At 35.6% G+C, this 18,998-nt stretch overlaps 1 protein-coding gene across 2 annotated transcripts in view; it reads right to left on the bottom strand.

Moving 5' to 3' along the window:
* LOC134648336 (uncharacterized) overlaps nucleotides 1-18,998 on the bottom strand; it is a 170,525-nt gene that overhangs the window by 35,866 nt on the left and 115,661 nt on the right. Inside the window, exon 7 of one of the 2 annotated variants that reach the window (XM_063502847.1) lies at nucleotides 386-457. In XM_063502847.1, the coding sequence (XP_063358917.1) occupies nucleotides 386-457 (72 nt within the window). Of the gene's footprint in view, nucleotides 1-385; nucleotides 461-18,998 lie in introns of both variants that reach the window. The other variant, XM_063502846.1, reaches the window with a different exon arrangement.

The raw sequence follows: 18,998 nt of genomic DNA, 5'->3' as shown, positions 1-18,998 counted from the left end.
GGTCAAGGCCGGGATACGTGGAAAGGGAGGGAGGCCTTTGCCCAGCAGTGGGACACTCTAGGCTCATATCATCATCTTCCTCGCGTTGTCCCGGCATTTTGCCACGGCTCATGGGAGCCTGGGGTCCGCTTGGCAACTAATCCCGTAATTGGCGTGGGCACTAGTTTTTACGAAAGCGACTGCCATCTGACCTTCCAACCCAGAGGGTAAACTAGGCCCGTATTGGGATTAGTCCGGTTTCCTCACGATGTTTTCCTTCACCGAAAAGCGACTGGTAAATATCAAATGATATTTCGTACTAAGTTCCGAAAAACTTTTTGCCGCGAGGCTCTCACAACACTCTAGGCTCATATAAATAAAAATAAATAAAATAAAATGTACTCACCAACTATCATATTGGCCTCGGTGTGCGTCATGGTTTTGTCTTTGCCCTCTCCCGCCGAGTCACCACTCGCCTCTTCTGTAAAGAAACATATTAGGAATAAATAAAAAACAATACAAAACAAAATGTATACCTATAACTTAACCCAAATTTTACCCAAAATCCGATGACAGTTGGAGACTTTTGACAATAATTGTATTATTATTTTTTTTCAACCATAAACTGCGTGGTTACGCGACACTTAGGAGTCAAGCATTCATCAACATAATAATGTATGTTTGAAAAGTGGAATCTAGTACTTCTCTTAGAGCCTAAACTGCCTAAACCAAGCCTAAACCCAGCTTCTTCACAGGGAAGAAGGATTAAGACAATCGTAGCGATATCATCAAGCATTAAACTAAATACAAAAAATGTATCGGGATAACATATGCAACGAATAGTTCAGTGATCATTTCCATGCATTATAAGTTTCGTTTGGCTTGTGCACAAATCAGGCGGGATTTTGACGTGATATAACGTCTTATAAATCGATGAACACCAGAAGCATGCACGAAAAAGGGTCACGTTGTGGACAGATCTCCATGGTAACGTTGTGGACAGATCTCCATGGTAGTGTATAAAAATATGCAAATTTTCATAAATGTTTTCTTATGACGTTATCACGCAAAATTACTTATCGTCCGTAAACCGACTTCACAGACACATTTTCAGCTACTTTATGACTGTCACTTGGCTAGACGCCCTGTTTTTTTAATAGTTTAGTGTATAATATTATATACTTTTTTAATGTGCAAACGTTTTCAGTACGTATATACCTAGGTGTGTTCGCGTGGCGGAACTCTTATCGCTTACTGCTCCGGCGACGGCACATACGTACCTACTCAATTTTCAACTTTATCTCGATGGAATAAGGTAGGAACATAAATATTTATGGTTGCCTGCTAACAATGCAGCTGCAAGCATTTGTTATACTTGTTAATTTGGTTACGCTCTGGTATTCGAGTACAGGCACGCCGGTACGCCCGATCCTCGTTAATTAGTATTCATATAACATCTTTGTATATATTATGCTACGAATATGACGCTTTTAGGTAGGTACCGAGTTTTCGGTAGCCCAAATAAAATAGTTTCACAGTGGTCTCAAATACATATACTAAATAATTACTAGATACTAATCTCCAGCACAGGCATCAGACATATAGGAGCGGCCAAGGTATTCACAAATCTGAACACGTCTCTATTAGAGTGCAAGGCGTTAGAGTGCGTGCTCAGATAATTTTGAGCACGTTGGCCGCTACGATATATCTGATGGTAACTGCACCACAAAAAAACATGTCTGCTGAATTGAAATCCTGTAAAACCATGGTTTTAAAGAGTAACCTAGAAGCAATGCCAATGCGCTACGATTAACAAAAAAGTTTATATACATTTGTAAAGGGTTCATTCAATAAATTTAGTAGTAATTGTAACTTTTGTTGTGATCATATATGAATTACGTATATGTATAAAGAACGAGTAAAAAACGTATCATCAATTCTATCTAAAAGAAAAACTATCTCACATCACGTACAGATGTATGCAAGCAAAAAACCAATTTATTCCAACCGCTTTCTCTATTATTACTATTTAGAACAGTTGGAACTTTGTCGCTGCACCGCCTCTAACTAATACGAAGCCATTTGTATACGGTAACAATAACGTGTGTAAAGCGACATGGTACTAAAATACGTCTAGTCACTTGGGATCGTGCAATTAGTTTTTATTCCAGGCGGCTTCCAGTGCGGCTTCAGTTATCGTGAAACTTGATACAATTGGAAAAGTTATAAGTACCATCGAAGGCTTATTTGAATTGAAACCTTAATGCGTTCAGATAAAGTCTGATATTAAAAGTGAAGTTCATACAATTTATTTTACGTAAGCACGAAACTAGTAACGTTATACCATGTGTAAATAAAACTCAACGTTATATTATATTGAACAGCTTAGGCTTTTAGCTTATTTGGCACGTTCCTATTATTTTTGCTAAAGTGGAATCTATGTAGAACATCGCAAGGGCAAGGCAAGGCAAGAAGGTTAAACAAACTTTGCTACCGAGTGAAACACAAAAATTTTGCTACACTAACGCGAGGAAAATATTAAAATACTAGCGACTCGCCCCGGATTCGCACGGGTTAACAAATTATACATAAACCTTCCTCTTTAATCACTCTATCTATTAAAAAAAACACATCAAAATCCGTTGCGTAGTTTTAAACAGTCAGACTGACAGCGAGAAGCGACTTTATTTTATATTATGTAGTCATTTATCATTCAACAACATCACTTAAAAGTCAATTTCACCTGAGGAAATAACCCAAATTTTGCATCCACTCTTATGGATAAAATGTAACTCTCATTTTTTGAAAAATAAAGAGAGGCTTTACGAGCTGGTGTGGTAAAAAAACATATTTAATTTACCTTCCTTTCCCTTCAATCGGTAAAATACCTATAAGTACTCGTACAGGGTTTATCCCTTACACGGGTATCGTTTAATCGACTTTTATCATTTCTAGCGGAATAAAAACATTCATATGGAAAATTCGCGTGAGTGGTTCCGTTTATGAGTTGGGAGGATGTAACACGCGTTCATAATTCAATTATAACGTAAATCTGGCTTATGTTAGGCACGAATGTAGGTAGAGACGTCGTTTCGACTTTTAACAACTTCAACTTCAACTTCGTTTTGACTTTTCGAGTTCAATATACCGAAGCATGCGCTGCTTGTGTCCAGGCCATTCAATTATTTAATAAATTACCAATCGAGTTGAAATCTATAGTAGATCATTGTATTTTTAATGCAAGGCTTAAAGCGTTTCTTTTAAGGAAGTCCTATTATTCTGTCCAGGACTTTATTAATGATAATAATCTTTATTGACTAAACCTATAACATTTTGACTTAACATTTCAATCATTATTCTGATATAAGTACCATATCTGTAAATATTATTAAGTCTTGTAAATAATTGTTACAGTTGCATGGTATTATTTAAGTTTTTTTTTTTTTAATTATAATTTATATTCATACTAGCTGTTGCCCGCGACTTCGTACGCGTGGATTTGTATATTGGTGGTTATATATTTATTCTACATTAGCTTAGAACATTATGCAGCAAAATATAGCAGTAGGGACTGTTAATCATTTGTTAATTATTATACACAACCTGGTTACGAAGTTTCAAGCCCCTAACTGAATAAAATTGTTCTCGATATAATCCCTCTCAACCCCCAGCATATTTTCAAGTCCATTATTTAGTAAAACCTACTACCTAACTACCTATTTACGAAGTTTGAAGGTCCTAGCTTTAAATACAATTTGAACTCTCTATCAACTTTCAACCCCTTCTTAAACCTTTTAGGGGATGAATTTTTAAAGAAGCTGAAATTACTTTTCATGTATTCTAATAATATGCCTTTATACAACGATTCAAGTCCCGCACTCAAATAAATGTTTGACCTCCATACAAATTTTCAACCCCTTTTTTACCAACTTGAGGGATGAATTTTCAAAAATGCCGAAATTACTTTTCTTGTATTCTAATAATGTGCCTTTATACAAAGATTCAAGTCCCGCACACAAAAAAATGTTTGATCTCAATACAAACTTTCAACCCCTATTTAATCCTTTTAAGTGATGAATTTTAAAAAACGCTGAAATCACTTTTCTTGTTTATTATTATAATATGGCCAAGATCAAATCCCGCACTCAAAAAAATATTTGATGTGGATACAAACTTTCAACCCCTTTTTCACCACCTTGGGGGATGAATTTTCAAAAACGCTGAAATCACTTTTCGTGTATTCTAATAATATGACTTTATGCAAAGATTCAAGTCCCGCACTGAAAAGAATGTTTGATTTCCATACAAATTTTCAACCCCTATTTCCCACCTTAGGGGATGAATTTTCAAAAACGCTGAAATTACTTTTCTTGTATTCATATAATATGCCCTTATACAAAGATTCAAGTCCCGCACTCAAAAAAATATATGATGTGCATACAAACTTTCAACCCCCTTTTCACCACCTTGGGGGATCAATTTTCAAAAACGCTGAAATTACTTTTCTTGTATTCTTATAATATGCCCTTATACAAAGATTCAAGCCCCGCACTCAAAAAAATATTTGATGTGAATACAAATTTTCAACCCCTATTTCCCACCTTGGGGGATGAATTTTCAAAAACGCTGAAATTACTTTTCTTGTATTCTAATAATATGCCTTTATACCAAGATTCAAGTCCCGCACTCAAAAAAATATTTGATGTGCATACAAACTTTCAACCCCTTTTTCACCACCTTGGGGGATGAATTTTCAAAAACACTGAAATTACTTTTCTTGTATTCTTATAATATGCCCTTGTACAAAGATTCAAGTCCCGCACTCAAAAAAATAATTGATGTGCATACAAACTTTCAACCCCATTTTCACCATCTTGGGGTATGAATTTTCAAAAACGCTGAAATTACTTTTCTTGTCATCTTATAATATGCCCTTATACAAAGATTCAAGCCCCGCACTCAAAAAAATATTTGATGTGCATACAAACTTTCAACCCCTTTTTCACCACCTTGGGGGATGAATTTTCAAAAACGCTGAAATTAGTTTTCTTCTCTTTTATTATAATACCTTTTTACGAATTTTCAAGTTCCTAGCTTACAACAAAATTTGAACCCCAAGACAAACTTCATCCCCTTTTTAACCCCCTTAGGGGTTGAATTGCCTAAAACGTCGCAATTACTTTTTTTTCTAATCTTCTATTATGCCTTTCTAAGAAGTTTCAAAGCATTTGTAATGGATTCAATCTTTCAACCCCTTTTTAACCCTGTTAGGGGATGAATTTTTAAGAACGCTGAAATTACTTTTCTTGTATTTTAATAATATGCCCATACACAAAGTTTAAAGTCCCGCACTCAAATTTTTTTTCGATCTGCATACAAACTTTCAACCCCTTTTTCACCACCTTGGGGGATGAATTTTCAAAAACGCGGAAATTACTTTTCTTATTTTTTAATAATATACCTTTTTACGAAGTTTCAAATTCCTAGCTTAAAATAAAACGTGTTCCCCATACAACCTTTTATCCCCTTTTTAACCCCCTTAGGGGTTGAATTTTTCAAATTCGCTTCTTATCTCTTGTACACTTTATAAATGCAACCTAGTGTGCAAATTTCAACTTTCTAGCTTTTGTAGTTTCGGCTCTGCGTTGATGAATCAGTCAGTCAGTCAGGACACTTGCATTTATATATATAGATACAATGTAAATTGTGACTGAATAAATGAAATGAAATGAAATGAACAACCTGGATTTAATCATCTAAAAAGCCAATGCATGTTATGTTATTTAATTAATTCTATAGTAGGGGTACGTAATTTCAATTGTATATTTTAATTTAATGCATGTTATTTATAACATGTAATGTTAAGAAAAGATGTGTCCCGCCGAGTTTTTTGCCGGTGCCATATTGAGATACCCTCCTCCAATTTAGGAGGGATTTAAATATACTCGGGCAGAGGTGTGGGGCGTGGGGGTTACAGAGTTATTAGTACATTATTGCAGAGGCCGGGAAAGCGCAATTCGTGGATGAGTTTCGATTGTGTCGGACGTCGCGAAGCGGAGTCCGACAAAGAAGACGAATCCACGAATTGCTATTCCTGCCAAGGCATATATAGTGCTTTTCTCCAAACATGCGAGGAAATAAGGTAAAATAATAATTATTTAAGCATCAAGCATGACTCAAATCGAACCTTCACATCAAAAATGTCAAAAACAATTTCCATTACAATTTTCTCTAAAATTAATTTTTAAAAGTTAAGGGCACAAAGTTATTCTGCCATTCAGTACCATTCAATATTCGTTCATTCAATATAATTGTGCAATATAGTTGGTCAAACCAATTTGTCAGTCAGTAAGAACCAGGAAAACTATACCCATCCTTTTCTTTTGGGTACTAGTACTAGTGTAAGACAAAGATAGTATGATTTTCTCTGTCTATGTTTGAAATGAGAAAGTCCTTTGACAAACTATATAAACTTTATGTACACGGATGAGATCCTTAAAAAAATATAAAAATAATCTTTGATTTTATTAAGCAGTATTCGCACGATCATACACGAGCACAACGGTCTTGTAAGAACGAGACAAGTAAGGTCGTTTATCTTACTATCTCACTCTATCCTATAGCTTGAAATGATAGCTGATCGGGTCGTGTAGACGCGGCTCGCGGCTTTAATAATTGGCTGTTTGCGTTTTTTATTTTTAAAAAGTAAAAAACACTACAGTAATAAGTTATTACTGTAGTGTTTTTTTCATTCCCGTCCGCTAGAACAGGACAGCGATAGTTTGATTTTTTTAAATTAGAGTTTGACAATAACGTAGAACTTCCTGTACTATTTTTGCTACAATAAGGTGAACATTTCCGAGCATATTGGAGAAAAAATAATTGCATTATCTACTCTGTGGCTGCTGAGTATATCATTTCTAGACAGAGATTTTTCTAGCACTAACGAGGCAAAGCTAGTGAATTCCTTCCGATATTTAGTTTATCGATACCTTTCTTATAAGTTTCATATACAAAGGCCAGATTTGGAAATAAATGAACAAGAATAAACTAAATTTCGGAAGGAAGTCACTAGCATTGCCTCGTTCGTGCTAGAAAAATCTCTATGTCTAATATTTATAACTCTCTAACCCTACACCTCTGCCCGGGTAGATTTAAATCCCTCCTAAATGATTCATTTCATATTATTAGTTTTAATAATTTCAAGCATGTGAAACATGATAACAACAGTTCCAGTAACAAAACGACTCTGAAATCCTTATTACACATGATTAATGTGTCCGTATGTGAATCTGAAACGCAATCCGACCATTATCTACACACGCGACTCACATTCTAAGTTCGTATGTCGAAATCTTTATGTTATTCGAGTGAGGTTTATATTCGCTTGTCACAGGTGAAATGACAGGAAAGTCATGCAGGGTATTAATAACATTAGGTCTGTTATCGCAATAAATCCCCTACCAATAAGAATTTTGAGTAGGTAACATACGAAAGTTATTATAAACTGAAATAGATGTATACAAGTCATACAAAACCTTTCTTTAGTTAACTCTATAAGAGGCCAGCGTCAATATATACAGGATGTTTTTTTACACTTAACAAAACGTCATATTTTACAATTGGACCAACCCTTTAATCGCAAAGAATTTTTTGATCCGATGGGCTCGATTCGGATTTTGTAATAGATATCTATTAGACATCGCCAAGATACGATAACGATATGTTTAAGATCTAACCTGTCAAATTTGACATTTCCGCGATTCTGGAGATACTTTTGAACGATTTCCACAAGATATTACTTAGAGATCTAATTCACATCTAATAGATAGATATCTAACACGATCTATCGTAAAAGTGACATTGGTTGCCCGAATTGCGCTGCAAAAGAGAACTAGTTGAAATATAAACTATAACGTATCTAGAATGGATCTAGTATGTGTCGTCTCTTGTGAATATCTTGAAGTTAGAATACGGCAGGATGTCATTGTAATTTTGAGGTTGATCCTATAGTTAAAGTTCTTCAGTGAACCCAGTGATTTTTTCAGTGTCAATCTACTAATTCACTTCGCACAGTGTGGATAATAATACCCTTTATTTGAAGGCTTTTATATGCGTAGATATTTCCGCTGAGTGTACAAAGGGAACGCCCTTTCTCGCAAATAAACACTTTACATTGTGTCCCCTCATGGGGAAATGGAAAAAGAACCAACATGGAATATTTTTCCTATTGATTTCCGAACGAACGAGCGTTTTGTTATTATTATTATGAAGGCAAGCGTTATACGGATCCTTACAAATTTTATTAAACGCATTTTTATCAAATTGTACACGCGAGTATTTAATTAGATTTGTCACGTAATTGAATCGAATATTGTAAGTAAGGGATTAAAATTCCATAAATATCGTTTTTCAACGCTTTTAGAAAGGAAATATCACTTAGGTACCAAATAACAAATATTGTTACAAATGTACTTAGAATTACAAAAAAAATACATACACAATGATGTGTATGTATTTTTTTAGGGTTCCGTACCCAAAGGGTAAAAACGGGACCCTATTACTAAGACTCCGCTGTCCGTCCGTCCGTCCGTCCGTCCGTCCGTCCGTCCGTCCGTCTGTCACCAGGCTGTATCTCACGAACCGTGATAGCTAGACAGTTGAAATTTTCACAGATGATGTATTTCTGTAGCCGCTATAACAACAAATACTAAAAACAGAATAAAATAAAGATTTAAGTGGGGCTCCCATACAACAAACGTGATTTTTGACCGAAGTTAAGCAACGTCGGGCGGGGTCAGTACTTGGATGGGTGACCGTTTTTTTGCTTGTTTTGCTCTATTTTTTTTTGATGGTGCGGAACCCTCCGTGCGCGAGTCCGACTCGCACTTGGCCGGTTTTTTTACCTAAGCATACATACTTATGTATATGGTACTGAGATACTTATCTCACTATCATAACTTATTTCATGAATGAATAAATGAATGAATGAATGAAATAAATTTATTCCAGAAATATTCCATATGTGATTAAAATATCTAAAATATTTAAAACTAATTACATAACAAATTATAATAATTATGATTAAATTAAATTAAGACGTACACAAACACAACAATTAATTACTAAGGACCTGAGTTTCGGGTCACCCCGACCCCGATACGACAGGCTTGTGGTAGGCCCTCCATCGCTCGTGCAGCGGACTGGCGTCCTACTCTCTGACCGCCGACAGTAGAGTGTTGGAGGAGAAGTAGATCGCCTTTCTGGCGGTGGCGCTCCTTGCGCGCAGCAGCGCGTCCCAGCCCGGCGCGCGCCCCTCCGCGAACATGGCGCTCGCGCTGCACCAGCTCGGCAGACGGAACAGCGCTCGCCATGCGTTGTTGTACTGCACGCGGAAGTCTCTGATCGCCGCGCAGGTGTAGTCTGCCCATAGCTCCACAGTGTAGACGCTTGTACAGTAACTGAGGAACAGCTGCCTTTTTACCTCATTACTACACTTGGCGAATCTTCTCGCCAGCATATTCGCCCGTACCGCAGTAGCTCGCCTTTGCCTTTCTATGTCATCCTGATCTTTTAAACTGGATAGTAGAATATGGCCAAGATATTTGACCTCGTGCACTTGACCCGGTCGTGCTCATGAGACCTCAAACGTTAATATAACCCGATAAGATACCCGAATTCGACTACCGCATACGCATATAAATAAAAAACTTTCCTTATAATTTTGATTTACTTTCCGGCAATATGTTTAGACAGCAAACGTGTGCGTGATTTAATTTATTATGTCTAATATGTTTCCCTGTTTGACGTTCTGACAGTTCGCATACTTTATATGTCTCTGGGGCCCTTACTGTGACATAAAGCATAAAATATAGAATATGTAATGTAAATATAGAATAAGTTTTCGTTGAAGAAATTGAGCACTTTTGGTGGAAGTTATATGATATGCAATAAAAGATTCCGACGAATTGCTGGATGGCAACTATAAATGCTATTTTACTTATAATATGCCTGTTGTTTTAATTGACGGTTTATGTATGAAATTACTACTAAAGAGACCTCGATCTCAAAAAAGATTATTTCTAATTTCGATCACGTTTCAGAGTTCAGCCTGTATAATGTGGCATTTACAAACTGAGCAGTCGATAACACTCGTATGTAACGAAGTAAATTGTGTTTCTTTGTTCTATAATCTATAATACATTTAATCAAAAACCACTTTGATATTAATGAAAATGCTTTGCACAGACCTAAAGTAATTACAAGCAGATTTCATTTGTGAATTAATTTGTTTCAAATTGCTAAACCACATCACATGAGCATGATCATACATTGATTAAGTTAGAACTATAATATTATTTGCTTTAATCGATAGCTAATTAAATTAACATTGAAATTATCTCGCAATCATATTAGGATTTATTTATTTGAATTTTTATTGCACTTACCAAAAGTACAAAAGGCGGAGTTAATGCTTTTAGGCATTCTCTACCAGTCATAGGGGCACAAGTTTCATAAGCCGGGCGAGGGGGCACAAAGATTATTATTAGTTAAATTATTGAAATACAGCATTCATCTTAAAGTCTCTTACTACGGGCACAGAATAAATAATAGTACTAAGTACAGAAGACTCACTCTCTAACAAAACGCGTCTGTTACGATCAGCACAGATATGGCCGCTAGGTGGCGACAGCGCCACGCGCGGCTTATGGCTTTCCCCAAAATTGGGGCCGAACGGATGTACTTTTAGCTACCTGTAGCAAAGCGACGAAATCGCGGAGTGAGACACGCCTGCTACGGGAAGGGATACAATTTTAGCAATTTATAGCTAAAGATATGTACGGAATAATTTGTTCGTCAGATAATGCCTAATTCCAGCCATACTACATTAACGAATTCGTCCGTCAGATAGATCTGGCGAACACATCTGTACGTACTATAACGCCATTTAGCGTCTTAGCTGAATTGGTTGTTCTATACTTTCGCTACGGAATGTCCAATTTAGCTAGATCCCTAAATGGCGTAACAATCACGGAGCGTGACTGTACATAATACATATATCTCTACAAATAGACTGCTATAATTACTTTGTTATTATTCATAGGTATATTTTATTTTTAAACTTTATTGCACATAAAAAAAAGTACAACAGACGGACTTAATGCCGCTATTATATAGGCGTTCTCTCTACCAGTCAACCATAGGGCAAACCAGAAAAGCGTCAAGGAAAGTTATGTATGTATGTTCTAATAGGATTACTTCTTCATTGATCTTCGAGTTCAGTTTCAGTTCTTAATACTTAACGCTCGAACACACTTAAATCTAACAAACTTTTACACTCACACATTCTTAGATTTCATTCATACACTTTTCACTACCTCCTCACAACACCCTTACACATATACGAGTACACACTCCTCTCTCTTTCCTAAATAATTCCTATTCTTATGTTTAGTATAATTATAAATTTTATTTTTGGTGACTCGTGTTGATCATGACCCCCGCGATACAGGCCATGCCTAGTGCGGGGTTCACCGTAACGTTCCTGCTAAACTTTTATTATGAATAAAAATATTGTTATTGTTGTTATTGTTATGTTGGTATGTTTGTGTCGTGTTGTCTACCCATATACCACCACGCGAGTTACATACAATTTTAACCGACCATCAAGAAACAGGAAATAAAAAATAATAATTATCAAAATCGAACTAGGTACTATGTAAAAAGTTATGCGTGATCATACATAATATAAAAAAAATATACGCGTCGACTTGAGAACCTCCTCTGTTTTTTTCGTCGGTTAAAAAATATACGAAAAAACCGTAGTAAGATTAAAGTTTTTATATTAAACGAAACATACCGGGCCATAATTTTGCTAAAAACTTTGTTATTGCAAAAGTTTTACAAACTAAAGTATAAATATGAAATATTTTTAAAGCTGTAGTTTCAGGAACAATAACAAATTTCCTGGAACTGAATTCCATTGTAGACAATATCAGATTCCACTGAGAGTAAAAAGAGAGTAAAAGTATATTATTAATATTCCCGGAATAGCTGAATGTAGTAAAAATATGTCTATTTTATTAGCTACTGTGTATTTGTATTTTAATATCTGATTTCGAATACGACTACCAGTAAAATTACATAATCAAAATAGAATAAGTATGTAGTTTTAAATTAAATGTGTCAGCTACACAATTAAATTTAAAAAGGCTCAAATTAAAAATGACAGCATATCGATTCGTACCTATTTGCGTAGTTTCCTTCACACATTAATTAATAAATACAATAGTATTATTAATAATATAACCTAAGAATATATTATCTAGAGTACCTAAATGTAGCCTAAGTGCCACTTGCACCATCCCGTTCCATCCCAAACCGTTAACCCAGTGTCAAATTGTACTGGTAACCATGGTAACTCCAGGTTTAACCGGTTAACCCCGGGTTAGTGTAATGGTGCAATTGTCAAGTCAAATCATATTATCAGTGAGCTTTGAGCGTGGGTGGTTAATTCGTAGCAGATTCCATTCTGATCTAACTTATATTACCTACTTATAGCTTTTAGTTATATTGTAGTTTATAAGTTATAACTTATAACCGTAACTCTCCAGACATCAGTTACATGTTAAAGTCATAAAGTAAACAATATAACTTCATAATACAATACCCTAAGTTATGCTAGTGTTGGTAAGAGATCGAGTCTTATGAGTCTACTACGCGTTCTATTTGACTGACTCGATTAAATACTTAAAGATTGAATCATTTTATCAAGCCATTCATTATTTACACTAAAATAATGTATAGGTATCTCATCGAACAGATCCTTGCTTGTCCTCACTATAAAGCATAAAGTTAAAAAAGCGGCCAAGTGCGAGTCGGACTCGCCCATGAAGGGTTCCGTATTTAGGCGATTTATGACGTATTAAAAAAAAACTACTTGCTAGATCTCGTTCAAACCAATTTTCGGTGGAAGTTTACATGGTAATGTACATCATATATTTTTTTTAGTTTTATCATTCTCTTATTTTAGAAGTTACAGGGGGGGGACACACATTTTACCACTTTGGAAGTGTCTCTCGCGCAAACTATTCAGTTTAGAAAAAAATGATATTAGAAACCTCAATATCATTTTTGAAGACCTATCCATAGATACCCCACACGTATGGGTTTGATGAAAAAAAAAATTTTGAGTTTCAGTTCGAAGTATGGGGAACCCCAAAAATTTATTGTTTTTTTTCTATTTTTGTGTGAAAATCTTAATGCGGTTCACAGAATACATCTACTTACCAAGTTTCAACAGTATAGTTCTTATAGTTTCGGAGAAAAGTGGCTGTGACATACGGACGGACAGACAGACGGACAGACGGACAGACAGACAGACAGACATGACGAATCTATAAGGGTTCCGTTTTTTGCCATTTGGCTACGGAACCCTAAAAAAATAGTCTATTAAAGGAATTGGGTTTTTTACAAGAGAGTAAAGACTCAAGTCTTAATATGTTTAAAAAAACTCATGTTTCTACAATTACTAGTTGTTTGCGCCACATTTTAGTATCTATTTTGACCTCCTTGTCGGGTTTTAAAAGTTACGGCAAGACGGAAAAAGAAAGTGTGCATAATTGCATATGACACATGTCAATAAAGTAAAATCACTAATACGATATTGCGTGCAGAAGAAAATAAGAATAATAAAAAAGCGGCCAAGTTCGAGTCGGACTCGCCCATGAAGGGTTCCGTATTTAGGCGATTTATGACGTATAAAAAAAAACTACTTACTAGATCTCGTTCAAACCAATTTTCGGTGGAAGTTTACATGGTAATGTACATCATATATTTTTTTTAGTTTTATCATTCTCTTATTTTAGAAGTTACAGGGGGGGGGACACACATTTTACCACTTCTGAAGTGTCTCTCGCGCAAACTATTCAGTTTAGAATGATATTAGAAACCTCAATATCATTTTTGAAGACCTATCCATAGATACCCCACACGTATGGGTTTGATGAAAAAAAATTTTTGAGTTTCAGTTCGAAGTATGGGGAACCCCAAAAATTTATTGTTTTTTTTTTTCTATTCTTGTGTGAAAATCTTAATGCGGTTCACAGAATACATCTACTTACCAAGTTTCAACAGTATAGTTATTATAGTTTCGGAGAAAAGTGGCTGTGACATACGGACGGACAGACAGACGGACAGACGGACAGACAGACAGACAGACATGACGAATCTATAAGGGTTCCGTTTTTTGCCATTTGGCTACGGAACCCTAAAAACCAAAGGGGATCCCTATAATTCAAGTATCGCCACCGCCGCCACTAGTCTAAAATTGACTTGAAGCCTAAAGATGAGGACTCTAAAAGACTCGAGTCTTTATACCAGTAGGCATCCCTATCTGCCCTAACTTAGGGCTGCCCCAGCGGTAACGAGACAATTCCACTTTGGACCCTGGGGGCACATAAAAATATTCAAATAAGCACCAGTTTAGGTATGTAAAACCTCTCCCGGTTTTGTTAGTATTAAATATGGAAACGTATGTTAAATTATTTGAGATGAAAGTTCTGAAGTGGAGTTTAGATTAGATTTTTTTTGAGAAATGTTACAAAGGAGAAATTTATTACGTTTTCAAAATGCATTTGACAATGCCATTATTGACTGAACGCAGCGAACTAAGCATTCAACTGAGCAAGTGAATTAATTTTTATAGTTTTTCTCTCTATTACCTATACTTCAGTATAGTGAATCGGATTTCAATGAAATTTGCTAAAAATCAGATTAAAATTTGACGCCATCTTAAATTTTGACATTTGTTTTCTAACCATGATTAAATGACAGCTACATAATCCTCATTCACTGCGACTGCGACGCCGTCTAGTTTCACTTAGAGTCTGTGCGGAAAGAGAAGAGTCGTGGAATGTATGGGGCCCAATACATTCCACGACTCTTCTCTTCCGCACAGACTCTATGAGTGAGTAATTGTAGATAATATTTTACTGGGTCTCCAAAAGCGATACCATTTATTTAGCACATAGACTAGGAATCCTCTAGACGGTTTAGAGCAACTATTTCATGAAACCGATGCTGCCAAAAATACTGGGGTGCGGGGGACGAGGTGAGCGAGTTTGACTCGAAAATGGAGTAAAACTACCGTATATTTGTGGCAGAGGGGGTAGCGCTACTATGCTCAGTCTGGAGGATGTCTTGTCTGTGATTTAGCATTATGAACACCAGCCTACGTGTAGGCAGGCTAAATAATTAAACACTCGGCTAGACCCCGCTGCGAACCCTCGCATTAATCTAAAGGAACTACTTATCTGGTCCCAAGTTTACATTATACGGTAGAAGTTGCGGCTGATTTCAAGTAGGTGTTTTATAGTGACACTTGTAGCTGGGAGAATAAATCAATATTTAACTCGGGACATGACTAATAGGTATAAAAAATAAGGCGTTCTTACCATTGGATCACATTAAAATTGGTTTATTACTAAGTTATTACGCAATAAGGCTTTTATGTTATAGCAGCGGCCGAGGTGCTCAAAATATCTGAACACGCACTCTAACGCCTTGACAATAGAGGTGTGTTCAGATAATGCGAGCACCTTGGCCGCTCCTATATATCTGACATAGAAAATAGATACAAAGAAAATTTGCCTTCACCTAGTTTAGACCTTACCTTTTTACAAGCCTTATTGTGCTGATACTGAGCCTTTGTAAATGTAAATGTAAATTGTGTATGTATTGAATAAATTTTTGTAAATGAGTTTTCAATCGATTCTTTTTTTGACACATCGTCGCCAACAGGTTCAGCTGACACTGAAAGAAGACGAGATTTTTTCACGAAATGACCGCAGTTGGGTTAAAGTGTTCAAACCTTCAAACGCTTATTACTAATTCTACTTAGGTTTCGAGTCTCCCCTAATTTCCTTTATTTACAAGCGCGCCCCTTTAAAATGCACCCAAGCAATCTCCCCATTTTCTTCACCCCGACAAAACGCAGGGGTGTTAAGTTTCAACCCTTTGCCAGACTACCGACGTAGCACCTCAGCGCCTTCAAGGGTGGACCGTTTTTAGTGTTGTTATTTGACAAATGTTTCTTAATTACGTATACATACAAGATATTAAAGATAGCAGCTTCTTGTATTCCAATTTCACTAAGTTAGTTTGCCAATTATTTTCGCAATTTTGCGGTTGGTCCTATAGTAAAAGTTTAATATGCTACGATATACAGGATGGCCCATTTAGATCGGTCAGTATGGAAAAATCTGAAACTATAAGACATACGACGATCTCTTCTTAGGAACCATGTCATCGATTTTAGTAACAAGAAAAATTGCAATCATACATTAAAAAAAAAAATATTGAATAAAATGGTGGCAATTTCGAAAACTTACTAAAATAAATTAAAGGATATGAAAACAATGCATTTTATTCATTTCAGACATCATGTTTCATAGTAACATTTACAATCGATATCTAAATAGAAATAGTGTTAGTTTTATTTTTCTAAATGTCCGGGTTTGATTCCCTAGCTGAGTAAGTACACAAGTTTTTCTTGTTCCTAAAATCGATGACATGGTTCCTAAGAAGAGATCGTCGTAATGTCTTTTAGTTTCAGATTTTCCCATACTACCCGATCTAAATGGGCCACCCTGTATATATTCCTCTCGCAATATATAGCTAAGAGTTGAACAACCCGTTTTCGTAATATTTATGTAAAAGCCAATGAATGAATTATAACCTGTATATATTCCCCTCGCAATATATAGCTAAGAGTTGAACAACCCGTTTTCATAATATTTATGTAAACGCCTGAATTATAACGAGTCTCTTTACAGAAATCCCCTGAGTATTGAACGTCAAATCCACTCGATAACGCGAGTTGACCCGGCGGTAGCACGGTCGCATTTTTATCTCTTGCTTGTCACGTTCTAAGTAAGTGCGAAAGTGACGGGCATAGTGACAGGCGATAAAAATGGAACCATGCTGCGCCCGCAGCTTTACGCTATTGAAAGGCTTCTTTGTCCCCGGTATGCTCTTTGAGGGGAGATCGCTTGGTTGTCCGGTAAGTTGTAACAATAGGTTTAAAAACTATTATTTTGGCAACTTGGCGGCCCATGGTTGGCAACTCCAATCTTATTCTAAAGAGGCCCACTGATTACCAGTCCACCGGACGGTATCGGCCTAGCTGTCAGTTGTTCGGAACTGTCAACTTTTTGTTCTAACTGACAGGCCGATATCTGACTGGTAATCAGTGGGCCCCTTAAGACAGTGGTGGCGGTGCCGTAAGTTCGGTATTCTGTAAATGTTATTTTGAGATTATCCAATAAAGAGGATTTGTATTGTATGTATTTTTAAGAATGGTCAACGGTAAATTTTCTGGAAAATGCGGGCAAACAATACATTATGACTTAAACATTTTTGGGAAAAAATAGAGACCCAGGTATACCACATGAACGCCGAGCGAAACGGTCAACAAAGTAATCAGACTAAATAACAATGTTTCTTGAGTCCCCAGTTTCCTCGAGGGGAGGCTGGGGATAATTCAGTTCGCAGACGCAGACGACTAATGTGACGTATGGCACTCTAGGGTCACTAGGGTTGTCACTACAAAAAAAAATCTACCTAAAAAACTACCTGCATAAAGAAGGCCCATCGTTTTTATTATTTTTCTTATGTTTAATATGAACTTGCAGTTTTGTCTATGGTACTAGCGAACATTTGATGCAAAATTTTAACCCATTCACACTTATAAAAGTATGAGATTTTGAAAGTAAGTAGGCAAGCTTGAACTAAAAATACCAGGCTTTCTTAGGCGCAGGTACCTTATTGAAGTTCTAAATTAAACTAATTTAACGATTCTTAATTTTTAGTGCACTAATTCTGAAGACAGATTTAGACCGAAGATGTTTCAATTCGACTGAACGACAATTTATATGAAATTAAAATTCGATTGAAACTCAAAACTATTTAGAGACCTAAATTCGTCATCAAAACGAGTTATAATAATTTGTTAGTACTCTACAATTCGGTACTAAGAGCATTATCAATTCGAACTGAAAATAGTAGTTATTTACAAAACGGCAAATGCCATTTTAATTACGAATATTATAATAAAATTGTAATAAATGTCAGCGCAGTCTATTGGGACGAATGGTGTTTACATATTTACGAGGCCAGTGTTAATGAAATTTGTTATTCGGTTAATTTAATAAAGGCAGTACTTATTAAAAAGGTTTTGCTTTACATTTTGCTGACATATCATGCGGTCAAAATAATTACAAGTACTAGGTACTTCTGCCGATTTTAATCAATATTATTTATGGATATTTATTTGTATTATCCGCTGATAAAGGCTACTTTTGCTGTTTTACTCATTCGGGCTATAATTGTTCAAATATGTTTACAATAGCAACCCTATTGGATTCAGGGCTATAACCGCGAAAATCTAAGTTCGCAAATTGCGGGTGTGAGATACGTAGTATAAAAACAAAGATCACACTTACATTTTCACGAAATAGTCCACTTTTGCTAAGCTAATACGTATATCGAAATAATAAGTTAGAACTGCTGTTTAATTGCACAACTACCCTCCATGTATATTTCTTGACCATAACTGTCAGAACATTAGTAACGTAAATAAAGTATCTTATAATAATAAGCCATGATATTAAATTAGTATTAATTTGCGATTAATTATTCTATAATAAATTAAATTAAAATGTAGCAAATACATTTGTTAAATTGAATTATTATGATAACCGGATACAATATTAAGATTTTTGTGAATTGTGTGGTAAATAAAGCCGATTAATTGTTCAGTAAATCTACAATATACTTTTACTTACAATCTTCTTATATAAATATATTACTTAAATAATGTTTACCATTTTTATATTCTAAACCTTGTAGTTGTCCCTATAATAAATACATTACTTTGACCAATAACTAGCTGATCTTAATTAAATACTGCATTACATCCTGATTTCCTATGTTGTTCATGATTTTACTATTAGTAAATC

The sequence above is a fragment of the Cydia amplana genome, chromosome 5 (assembly GCF_948474715.1).
Source record: "Cydia amplana chromosome 5, ilCydAmpl1.1, whole genome shotgun sequence".
Lineage (NCBI taxonomy): Eukaryota > Metazoa > Arthropoda > Insecta > Lepidoptera > Tortricidae > Cydia > Cydia amplana.
Note: the sequence above shows the minus strand (reverse complement) of the source record. Positions and strands in the feature narration are given on the sequence as shown.